The following is a 12,291-nucleotide window of genomic DNA, read 5'->3' as shown; positions in this document are numbered from 1 at the left end:
GGGAGATAATTTTAAAGAATGTAAATTGGTTAAATGATTTATACTATTAACATTTATTTATAGCGAGGAATTTATTTATTTGTTTGGGGTATGGTTGGAGTCTCGCGAATCAGAATTCGCGACACACGAGAGTTTCCAAGTAATTTCTGCTAGCTTTGCTGCTGCCCAAGTTATGTTTATTTTGGTATGGTACGCATTTTATGGAAACAGTCTTCGCTAATTCTCCTATTATCATTATTCCTGCTATGCTTACCTATCGCCAGTTATGCAACATTCTTAACACATATTCATGGCAGGTTTGTTTTAATCTCATATCAAACTCCTTACTCGAAGATCATGAACGAGCGTATTTTCCAGTTTTTAAGGAAATGTCGCTTTTTAAATCAGCTCAAAGTTCAGCTTAATGGAAATTTGAAGATTCAAAAGAAGGGATAAACGAGAGTTCATGAAAATGCCGCCATTCGCAAACAGTAAAACTAACTTCATCACTTCACAATTGGGAATTTCCTCAGTTGTTGTACGAAAATACTGTTGGAAAAAATCCTTTGCGATATCTTTTACACTTTTTACAGATTATTCTGACACTGATCCATCTTCACTAGTTGCAAGAGAATTGAAACTGATCCATTTAACGAAACAAGGAAGCAACAACTTAACGGAACTACTTTTTGTCTCCAGTCCAGTGCCTCCTACTAATTTATGATAGCCTTCCAGTGGAAAGTAATATCAAAAAACGTACCAAAATTTCCGATCAATTTACATATCCTTTGCTCTATAAAATTTTAACTTTCCCTGGAACTCAGAATTAACTTCCATCTTGTATCCTCAAGTCCCACTAAAAAATCCTTAATATTCTGACAAATATTTTTAAAATTTGAAAAGTTTCAATTTGAAAAGTAAAAAGATCCTAAAAATTTTCCTGGAGCTCTTTAAAAATTATTTCCAACAAAGTCTATATACATGCTAATCAAATTCTGTTCATGCATTTCATTAATATCCAACAAAATTATCAGTCATTTCGTTTTTCCTACAAGCAGTAAGCGCGAGTATCACGTATCTCAATAATAAAAATTATTGTCACAGCCATCATTGGGTTATGATTTCGAAAGCAATATGCGCGAAATATTTGATTGTCAAATGTCAAGATAAAATGTCAAGAGCTCGGTAAGATAAAAGGCGTAGTAAAGGTTAGAAATGGCGAGGCGAACAGCAGCTACTTTATAGTTTTATAGCTGTGCCCATCGCTAATATTTCTGGTTACAAATGAATGTTTCATAATTCGAATTAATTTATACAGACAGCGGTAACACATGAATAATAGTAGGACAGTTACAATAATAGCATTAGCACTAATAACGGCAACAGTCACCAACAATGGTATTAATGGCACTCACAAGGAAGGCTATTTATAACTCGAAAACTAGTGACAAGTTGAATTAAGCCATTAGAATTGGGAAGCATTATAATTTATAGCAAAATACCACTTTCGAATCAGTAATTTGTTCTCTTAAAGTTTTGCAACCAGACTTTCTGATTTTACTGCTCAGATTCAATCCTTTATCATGAACTTAAATATACCCTAGCTTGCCGGTTGTAGAGGCTGAAGGTTTCTTGTAATTTAATTGCAAGGTACCAAAAATCAGATGGCATTCTGCCCTTTACCCGCTTTCTAGGTATGTTCACAAGAGTGGGGTACGTGAAGTACCATAAAGTTCTGCTAACTCTCAGTGACTTGATGCTATCCGACTTTGATTCCTATCTGATTACTATCTAATACTATTGGTATTCTCTGTACCTCAGCATGTGATGTCTGTATCAGTTTAATATTTTCCAAACATTCACCTTCGGCTATTTCAAGTGGTTGCCCTTGATCAGCAACGATTTCTACGTTGTCCTGAAAAGATGATCTAAGGGTTGACTGTTTTCTCTAATCTAAAAAAAAATTTATAAATCACTATCAGCTGCGTACAAATTACAACAAAAAAAAAGTACAAAGACAAGTAAGGTTTCAGTTAGTTTGTTCTAATTTGTTGCTTTTCTAAAATTAAATTTTAAAAATACAAATTTGCAAAATTAAGGAAAAACCAAAAACATTAATGCCACACTAATACGTGCTTTAAAAAAACATTGATAATTGATAATTTAAAGCATTAATCTGTTGCTTTAAAAATGTTAAGAATGAGACTGTCCGGGATCAGGACCTTCTGAAACAGACTCACAATTATCCCGGCTATTGGCGACTAAGATCATCTAGCCGTCCCAGATAATATGTGAAATAACAGTCTCGGTTTGCATATTTAGTCCTACAATTGTTGCACAGCGATAGCCTACCCGAGTGAGATTTGCCATGGGTGTTTTCAAAAGTAAATAGCGGTTAAGATAAATGAAGCCATTTGATTGTTTGAAACGACTGGCACGATAGATGTCAGCACTACTACACTTGCATCTCACACCTTAGAGAAATTGCACAGCAAACGATTAAAGAAGACTTACTTTCAGCACCACGTGGCGTCCGAAATATATGTCACCCTTAACTTTTAGCCATTTTAACTGTCGTAACCGTGGAATATCACGAAAACGTTTTCGAAATTCGGAAACCTTGCTGAAATGTCTCGACAGCTCTATGATTGGTGCTTTGTCCTTTCTAACAAACTGCAGCGAAAAGTTCTCCGTGACTTCGTATAAATCACTCATAATAGCAAGTAGATCCTGGGTATTCTTAACAGGAAGGAAGCGAGAGCGGGGCACTTGAAGACCTGAGAAAGTCTTTAGTTCATTATGTGAAAGCAAAGTTTCACTCCATTAATTTCATCATTGGTAATAGTGTACTTAAATCACGCATATCACTCTAAGCTGTAATAAACCACGGAAAATGTCCCTGAGGATATTACTGCACATGTAGGATTTAGAGCAAGAGATAATGTGGAGTCACTTTGATCAGATACAAATACTAGAGGTTACATAAATTCGTTCAAGAAAGTACAATGTCGAAAAAACTGCAAAGCTTGTTCTTGTCGAGCAAGAACAGCATATCTACTTCATATTTGCTATATTTGTAATGGACGTGGGATCAAAAGGAAAAAATGATCTGCTATTAGACTGGACTCCAGAACTGCAGATGATTTCAATTGCAATAAAAAATAACGAAAGAGTTGTATACGTACTCAACACCTTGTCGAAATTTCGAATGGCACCACCTACTGATGTTTCCAGTTGATTGACAAACATACCGTTACTGAGAACCTGCAAACAACACAAGCTTTACTGCTGATGACAATGGAAAACAGCTCACTTCAACATTAATCATAAGGATAACTTGGTCACTGTGTACCTTGGTAATTCCCAGCCAACAATATCGCCTTAAAGAGACATATAGGTATCACCAATTCATTCCATGTATGCATAGGTCTTCTCGACCCTAGCTGGTCAGTATGTGATAGCTTTCCAGCTTTCCCGAAGCTTTCGGCAAACATGCAGCATAGTGTTTCAACTGTATATAATCATTGACAATTCCACGCGCAAGAATAAGGCGGGGTAAAATTGGGTAGGGAACTTAGGCCTCATTTCTCATTTCATGACCTCCTTGCAAAAGTTTTGTTTAGCTTCCTAAATCTAAGTAATATCCAGCTGCCGTGGAAGGATAAACATGAGAAATGAATGATTCTTCTAACATTTAGTATAAATTCGCAAAAAAAAACCGCGGACCCAGTAGAATTTTGTTCAACATTAAGAGAGGAACTGGAAAAAATCCCCGAAACCTTTTTGTTGACAATAATTTCCATTTTCATTTCACCAAGTTTCTTTTTGACGGCACGCAGATTAACCCAAATATTGTTGGTATTGAAAATCCTGAAACTTACCAAAGATTTGATTCAGGGATGTCTCGACTTATGATATTTTTTATAACAGAATGGAAGGAGTGAACAAAATAAAAAGATGTAAACTGAAAAAAGTGAGAAAGTAATTTAAATCAAGGTGATAGTTAATAAATTAGTGGAAAATTTTATGTGCAAATACTTGAAAATGTTCGTTGAACAGAAGTCATCAATACGATCATTAGGCACTTGTGGCATCTCCAAATGCATGATATATCCATTTATTTCAACCAAAGTGCCTCCCTAAAAAAGAAAGTTTGAGATATTAACACGTGGTTTATAACTAATAAGTCAACTTCTACATATCGCAAAAATCATAAGGTAGTTTAAATCAATCGCTATTTAACGTTTCCGATCAAAAAAAGGAACTCTCAAAGGTAGACAAAAGATAAACCTTTCTATCTACTTCCGTTTTTTCGGTGCATTCCATGATATATTCCAAATCACTTTCTACCATTAGTTTAGCAATTCGCAAATCAATTGTTGCACCAGTATTATCAATATTTGAGATGAAACATATGTCACGTCCATGAGCAAGCAACTCATCCAAAACACCCGTAAACTGCATCGATTCGAAAATATTCCCATGACCTGGTGGATACCAGCTGAAAATGCTAAGCTATAAAGAATCAGTTAGCTGTATTTATCAAAATTTAGCAGTCAAATAACTTAGTTTAATTTTTCGCTCATAATAAATCCTCATAACTAATTAAATGAATGTCAAGGCTTCAGTATGGAAAGTTCAAAAAATCTAATAAACGAAAAAAAGTGCCACTTTAGTTCTTAATAAATGGTTTGTTTGTTTTCTTACTGAAACAATCCCAACTTCTTACTTATTTGCATGTTGTAACTTGTTCAGTTTTTTTCAGTACAACTGGAGTGAAATTTTAAACGTGCAAAATCATTTACTGATTGATGTAGTCCAAATTTTTTAATGGTAGACGCAAATGATACCTGAAGTGTTAATTATGAAGCGTAAAGTATTAAAATACGAAATGAGATTTTGTTTGTTAATCACTATCTTTCGTCTCCAGTAGGAAGGACTGATAAATGGATGAGAAGTATCAATAAAACAATCTCTTACCCTTCAATATTTTCACCTCCATCAATCAAAGGAACGGGCATTGAATTTTCCACAAAAATCCTCGGACATTTGCTTTGCAGGAATGTTCTTATATTTACCTTGCGATCAGCCAAATATTCGCAGACTGTTTGGTCAGTATTGAAACTATTCATTAAAACTAATGGTACCGAACTGTTGCTCCGTTCATTAAAACGCTGCAAAAAATTAAACTGAACGATAGCTTCCTTTAAAGCAAGAACTCTTGAGAAAACGACAAAATTAAAGTCAGTAACCAAAGACAACAGTTGGATTTTATTTGTATACAAATCGGAAGAGAATCTAAATTTGGAAATCATACCCAAAATTTCATTAAATTCTTTGATTGCGATTTAATGAACTGTATATTTAAAATTTCAAACTTCAGTTAAATTCCCCTTTCAAGTTGTGTTGACACAAATTATAAGATCTAGCTGGTCATCTTTCAAAAAATCCTGTCAAACTTTTTTGATTGGTGTTTCTGTGTGGTTGAAATGATAACCTGCACATGACCAATGGCAAAATCAAGGAATGTGAGTCCTCTGCGCAATTCGATTAATGACTTTGGACCATCACAACCCATCGTTGTTCCCAAGCCCCCATTTAGTTTCACAACTGAGAGGCGTTTCACAATCTCGTTTCGTTCTTCCTTCCCCGAACAGTACGGCAGTGATTCATAATCTTTTTGAAATTTCAAACTTAATGGTTTCATCCTAGTCCAATCGATAGTATTGGGTTCACTGAGATATTGTTCAAACAAAGATAAGAATACTTCTGCATCGAATTGGGTGCGCTGTAAATAAAAATGTGAAAGACTTTAAAAATAGACCAGAATTTTTGGAAGATGAAGTGTAAATAACGTACTTCATTGTTAACAAAAGCCTGCTTGAACCGTTCGCCAACATTTTTGAATAATTTTTGAGTTTCATCACTCCAGCACTGATCCATTTCTCGGGAAGACATATTATACGCTATAAACTGTTTGGGTAGTGAAAATAACTTCGAAAAAAACTTCAAACAAAGTGAAAGAAAACACTCAAATTCTTGACGAAAGTTTGGCAGGATAGTTTCGGAAAAGAGATGAAAGGAGGAGAGTGTGTAAGGTCATCGAATACACTGACACTAAAGACCGTGGCACTTGTCACGAGTATAAACAGCTACATGGTAAATCGTCGTGTCGCCCTGTCAACTTCGTCTTCTACTGGAAAACCCTTCCCTCTGTATCATATTCGTTAGCCATTTTCGAATGAAGAGACCTGTGGAAAACTCTTCATCAAAAGCTTAATAATCCTACCAAAAAAAAAAAAGAAGACTGGCCTAAGAGGAGAAATTAAAACGATGAAGAACGTGTATAATTGAAATCTCTACTGCTCAAGAGGATCAGAGCTTCTTAAGAAGCCCATAAAATATTCCCAACATTGGCACTCACACCTATATATCTCCAACTGCATATGTATGTGTCCTCGAACACACATGACCAAATTAATCGCAAGTGTTTGACGGGCATATATCTCCGACCAGGATTAGCCCTAACTGAAGCTAAGTGCAATACAGTTAGTATGGCGAATCAAAATTATAAAAACAACTTTTCTAGGGAATGTTTTGCAGCCAAAGCGATTACCAGATTTTCTTTTCGGATTTTAATATCAGCATCACATAACATGACAAATCATCAACAGGGAATATATCAGTAAAAAAGTAATCTGCTATAATCAATTCGATGGTTATTGTAGCTGATTATAAAAAAGAAAAAACTAGGAATTTGGACTACATTTAGATTCGAGCAAACAGTAGATTATTTCTTGAAAAAATTACATGAAATTTTCACTATTCGAAAAACAGATAAATCAAAGCCAATCCTCATTCTTTCTTGATTTATACTGAGGCACCAAAAAACAACACACAGCATAAAAAAATCTCACCAAGGTATCTCGTAAAATGATGGTATAGCTTACAGGACAGTATTACAATGAATAAACTTAACAGCCTAAAATTGTATTTTCTCAATGCTTCCTAAAAAAATTTAAAATATCTATGGCTCTAACTTTGAATGGGACTGACAACAAAAATAACCAAATGTTGTTAGTCCATTTTACATGAATGAATCACCGGACGCAATTTTCACTGCAAAACATGTTGAGAACCGCCTTCTTTGAATCAAGCAGCTCTTTGGCCCACTCGAGATCAATCACTGTGATATCACTAAATGAAATTTAAATGAAAACAAGAACTGCTGTCAGGATAAGGAACTTGTGAACATTTTTAAAAAATTTTGTGGAAAAAATTTTTAAAAAGAAAATGGGAAAAAACCGGAAGAAACAGATGCCAAACTACTCAGTTCTTATTCTTAGAGAACAGACATAAAGCAATTTTGAAACACTATTCCAATAATAATTTTCATCAAGCCATAAAGAACAAATAAAAAACTTACCGAGCGTATAACTCATTTGTCCGAACGAGATCTGTGAAAATAAAAGCCGACGGTCGCGAACGAGACAAACAAGAGGAAGGATGGATTTTAAGTGAAGTTCCAGGTGATATTAATAAATTGTAACGGTCCTGTGATCGATCATAAGTACAAGCATTCATGAAAAGGCCCTGACAAAGCGTCCTTCTGAAAGATTAGTATTACTCAGCAAAACCATGCTTGACTGAATTTTTTGTCTTACTCAGTTCTTTTCTTCATTCCTTCCCTGTTCTCTTCCCCCTGATGTTATTTATATTTTCAGAACTTTCACTTCATCTATCTTTTCCTCTTCATCTTTTTTGAAAACAAAAAGTTTTTTCGGCAACCAATTAACTAGTGCATTTATCTTTTCCCTTCCTCAACCCAATCATCACCTGAGCTTGTCTGTATCAGCACCACACGAACGAAAAACCAGTGAATTTTTTGAGCAAATATCGCGTAGCTGTCTTCGAATTTTGAAAACAGTATTAAGTAGTCGTTGGTGAACATGATTTGCTTCACACCATTCCTTAATAAGTATTCAAAAATACACTTTCGGAATGATAATAGAAAGAAGCAAAATAACACAAGATACGATCTGGAAGATATATACAATCAAATTATACTTCTGTTTCTATTAAGATGTCGATACTTTTTGTTTCTAAAATTTCAGTCCAAATCTTAAAGATGTGATTACATTTAAGATATTGGAGAAATAACATGTCAAGTCTAACAACCAGGAAAAACGCTCCGATTAAAAAACGGATCTAAATGGTAAATGGATCTAAAAACCTAAACCGAATTTCGAAAAGTATAAAAAATAAACTTATAAACTTATACTATGATGAAGTGAAGAGCTGAAGCGAGCCAACTGAAAAACGCACAAAGACAGAGAATATAAATAAATCAAAAAAAAAAAAAAACTATGAGAATGTACAAATTACCTCTAACTTCTTCTCTTTTCGAGCTAAACGAAATCCTCGATAAACATTTAGTAGGGTACAGTGGTCACCTTCGGGTGCTTCGAATTTACGCTTTGACAAATTTGTTTGTTCACGACCCATTGTTGAACTAACGAAAACGGTATCAGTAGACATAAATGCTACGATTGTTAGAACTTCTTCTAAACACTCATTCTGCGAAGCTGCTATCAGAGCACTGCAATTCAATAACACTAAGCTCTGAAACATGGGAAAAAAATGGAAGGACAGCGAATTTCGAAAGGTATTAACAAATTTTAAAAACTCCAGTGATTAAATCATTTACCGAGCAAAAGCTGGATCAACCGGAAACGATGATAACTTTGTACCCATTTCAGTAAGTCGCAATCTGCCTTTTTTATCAGGTCTCTTCACCGCATCCAGTAAGCGAAGATGTTTTTCAGCAGCTTCCAGTCCTTCCTTTCTTGGATTTGATATCAAAGCCAGCGATTTTATTCGTCGTAAACCAATACGCAATAATTCAAGCAGTACCTGGAATAAACAAGATGGTGCAAACTACATATCTAAATCTCAATTCATGTAAAGGTTCAGTCTTCCGTTCTAAACATTAAATCTTGTCCGATATTAAGAAATGAAAAAAATTAAAGCGAAAGATTAACACTCCTCATGAAATAACTGGATTTAGATTTCAAGTTTTTAGCCCTTCTATCACTCGAAGTGCTCCACTGATTTGGAACATTTTGTTACAAAAAACGATTCAAACTTTGATTCAACTGTGAAAATAAATATTGAAAAGCAAAAACTGTTCAGAAGTCCTGAAAAACGTTTTTTTGCTAAATTTTACCACTGCTAAATTGGATCGTAAAATTTCTGGAATTGTCACTTTGGATAGTGAATGGAAATGTTTTTCCGAATACAGTCGATAGCATTTGCCGGGTGCTTCACGTCCAGCACGACCAGCTCGCTGCGTTGCTGAGCACTGTGAAATATTTTCCACACGAAGAATATCGATATGACGATCCGGAAGAAAGGTTCTAAACAGATCTGACAAGTCTTTAGAAAAATTTATCTTGAATGAATTCTGGAAATAAACAAAGGATTCAGTTGGATTTAAACCAGGTAATTCACGAACATTCAGAATTAGAAGAAAACTGAATTAAATCCTTAGTTCGGGATTTGAATTGAGCTTTAGTAAAATGTATACATCGATAAACTGCTCAATGATGCTATTATTTTTCCTCTAACTGCATGCACTGATCTTCAAACATTAAATAATAACGCAATATGTCTTAATCAAAAATAATATTTTTGTTCCAAGCAAACAAAAAAGGGTCAGGCCTCAGCCAGGGCTTACTTTACTTTTATTTTTCCACTGTCAACAATAATCCGCACACCGGGTATAGTAATGGATGTTTCCGCTATATTCGTTGCGAAAATAATTTTTCGTGTATACTGAAAGCAGAAAATAAATTTCAACAACTTCAATTCCCTTTAGAGAGCTGATTCAATTCCCATCACTCTACCCAATAACGGAATGAGCTATTTAAAATGCTGATATAATAACTTAGCGTATGGTAGTCAGCAATATAAGTGGAATCAAGATACATGAATAAAAACATTAAAGAAACTGTAAACGACTATAAAATAACTGCAATCAGCCATGATATCAAAATTAATTTAAAGCACCGTCTCAAATTCCCTAGTTATGCCGCGTTCAAAGAAATCCAAATTAGCTAACAAATTTTAATGACCTAAAAACCTTACTGGTACACTAGCTGGTTCAAAAACCCGCATCTGTGCCGATGGAGGAAGACCGGCATACAGTGGAAGGGCTATCAAACCACCGGTCAGAAGTTTCGAAGCTTCCTGCACTTTCTTGCAAGCTGTTTCAATTTCTTCCTGTCCAGTTAAAAATGCTAACACATCAGAGCTGAAAACAAGAATGTATTCAATAAAATTTAGAACTTAAAATTAAATAGCGAAGAGAAGCAAAAAGAAAGCATAACGGATTTCATATAAAGTACCAACACAAATCAGTCTTGGCTTTGATGAAAAAATTAACTGACACAACTGGATTTTCAAGAAATCATTTGCGAAAAGAATTCACCTCAGCGGTTCAGTACGGTGAATTTGCAAAACCGCTGTCAAAACATTGAATACATAATCATCATCTTTTTTATCCAGTGAATTTGCATAAAAAATCTACAAAAAAGTGCACTTAACATATGCAAAATAGTGAAGAGTTTCCTCTTAACCAATTTTATGGATTTATTTTATTCATAATAGAAACTGGATTTGATATAATATCCGATATTCTCTATACGCAACGACTATTGCTCAATCAACTCCAATATATCTCGAAAGTAGTAGATTTAATTTGTACATGCTGCAGGCCACATTTTCCCACTCTTTTAAACAGTGATGAGAGGATATTTCGCGAAGAAATGAATTTTTAGATCAAAAAAAATCTTCATAGTTTAATAAGACAAATCAGTCCCTTACCTCGACTGGATAGGTTCTTCCTTCCACTATATATACTGGTGCATCGTCAAAATATTCCGAAAAAATATTAGTTTCCAATGTAGCCGACATGATAACAATCTAAAATTAGAAATTGATATTTATGCAATTCTTAAGAATTTTGAAACAAATTACGGTTAATTGCAAATGATAGAATATGCCAAGAGTCAGTAAATAAAGGAATTAATAAATAACGCAACTTCAATGGATTGGATGTGCTTAACCGCTGTTTATAACAGAGCTTCAATAAGTATAGCAGGACATCTGTATGAATGGAACGTTCATGAGCTTCATCGACAATTACAACGGAATAATGTGTAAGTAATGAATCATAAAATGTCTCACGTAAAAAGATACCATCGGTGCCGTAAACAATCTTTGTTTCATTACTTGTGGTGTTTTCAAACCTCACCTTGTAGGCAACCTGAAATTTACTTTTTACTTACTCTCCGATGGCACTTTCATTTTTATCTGTTAATAACTATTCATTAATTTTAGTTAGACAAATCTTTTGTTCTTAGCAAATGTATTTTGTTGTTAGATATAATGTTGATGTCTTCTCTACGGATACCCTCTTGTCACCGGAAAATGCTTGCATGCTTTCATGAAGTTGTGAACTATGCAGACGGTGGCTTATGCTTCCGACAAGGTCTCTCGTATCAGACAGGTTTCAATTGAAAGGTCAGATGAAATGTGTCCACAGGCAAGATGGACTCGTAGCCTCCTGCAACCATCAGAGAAGAACAACTCTGATCTCAAAACCGGGTAGATGAACCTCGTTTATAACCTGAGGACTTTACTTCTACGGCCATACAGCAAATGAAAACTGACAAGGCAACTTGGGTTGATGGACCTACCTGAAGTTTAGAAGCATAAAGGTCAAGCATTCCATGCTAAATTTCACGCGCTCGTCGTACGTTTTTGGAAAAATAGTGAATTACCATAAGATATCTATGATTCGGTCATCATCACCCTGTACAAGATGAAAGAAGAAAAATCAAACAGCTCAAATTACCGAGGTATTACTTTACTCTCTGTTGCTGGTAAATTGCTTGAAAAAATCAAAAAACAGATTACTACCTCCTATCTCAGAAACTCAATGTGGTTTCAAAGCCAATAAGAGTACCAATGACATATTGTTTGTTCTCAGACAACTGCAAAAGAAACACAGAGAACAGAACAATGGACTCTAAGCTAATAACTTCCGTGAACCTCATCAAAAGTTCTGATACTGTGAGCAAAAAAGGCCTATAACAGATCTTGAAACGATTAGGATGTTTTTTTCAAAAGGATTATGTCGACTATGAGGATAAGCGTGGCCAAGTCATATATGTGATGCACTCTCTGAGTTCTTAATCAATTGTATGAAACGTGATATCGATGGCGTCATCCAACAATCAATGGTATAAA

The 12,291-nt window shown here is 34.8% G+C and overlaps 2 protein-coding genes across 2 annotated transcripts in view; both read right to left on the bottom strand.

The window, feature by feature from the left end:
- Nucleotides 1-1,738: 1,738 nt before the first annotated feature.
- On the bottom strand, nt 1,739-5,937 carry LOAG_08596 (UDP-glucose pyrophosphorylase 2; the record flags this gene model as incomplete). Its single annotated transcript, XM_003144126.1, has 9 exons — nt 1,739-1,894; nt 2,494-2,756; nt 3,165-3,243; nt 3,759-3,849; nt 4,018-4,118; nt 4,270-4,480; nt 4,960-5,153; nt 5,477-5,767; nt 5,839-5,937. The coding sequence occupies 9 exons, from the start codon at nt 5,935-5,937 to the stop codon at nt 1,739-1,741; spliced, it is 1,485 nt and encodes a 494-aa protein (XP_003144174.1).
- A 1,142-nt stretch (nt 5,938-7,079) lies between these two features.
- LOAG_17180 (hypothetical protein) overlaps nt 7,080-12,291 on the bottom strand; it is a gene marked incomplete at both ends in the record, with an annotated part of 7,566 nt that continues 2,354 nt past the window's right edge. The window contains 11 exons of the mRNA XM_020449841.1: nt 7,080-7,176; nt 7,406-7,588; nt 7,816-7,949; nt 8,365-8,578; nt 8,687-8,892; nt 9,206-9,395; nt 9,716-9,813; nt 10,126-10,291; nt 10,469-10,563; nt 10,864-10,962; nt 11,144-11,305. Of these exons, the coding sequence (XP_020306579.1) occupies nt 7,080-7,176; nt 7,406-7,588; nt 7,816-7,949; nt 8,365-8,578; nt 8,687-8,892; nt 9,206-9,395; nt 9,716-9,813; nt 10,126-10,291; nt 10,469-10,563; nt 10,864-10,962; nt 11,144-11,305 (1,644 nt within the window). The remainder of the gene's footprint in view (nt 7,177-7,405; nt 7,589-7,815; nt 7,950-8,364; nt 8,579-8,686; nt 8,893-9,205; nt 9,396-9,715; nt 9,814-10,125; nt 10,292-10,468; nt 10,564-10,863; nt 10,963-11,143; nt 11,306-12,291) is intronic.

Source organism: Loa loa (assembly GCF_000183805.2).
Source record: "Loa loa unplaced genomic scaffold supercont3.47, whole genome shotgun sequence".
Classification (NCBI taxonomy): Eukaryota; Metazoa; Nematoda; class Chromadorea; order Rhabditida; family Onchocercidae; genus Loa; species Loa loa.
Note: the sequence above shows the minus strand (reverse complement) of the source record. Positions and strands in the feature narration are given on the sequence as shown.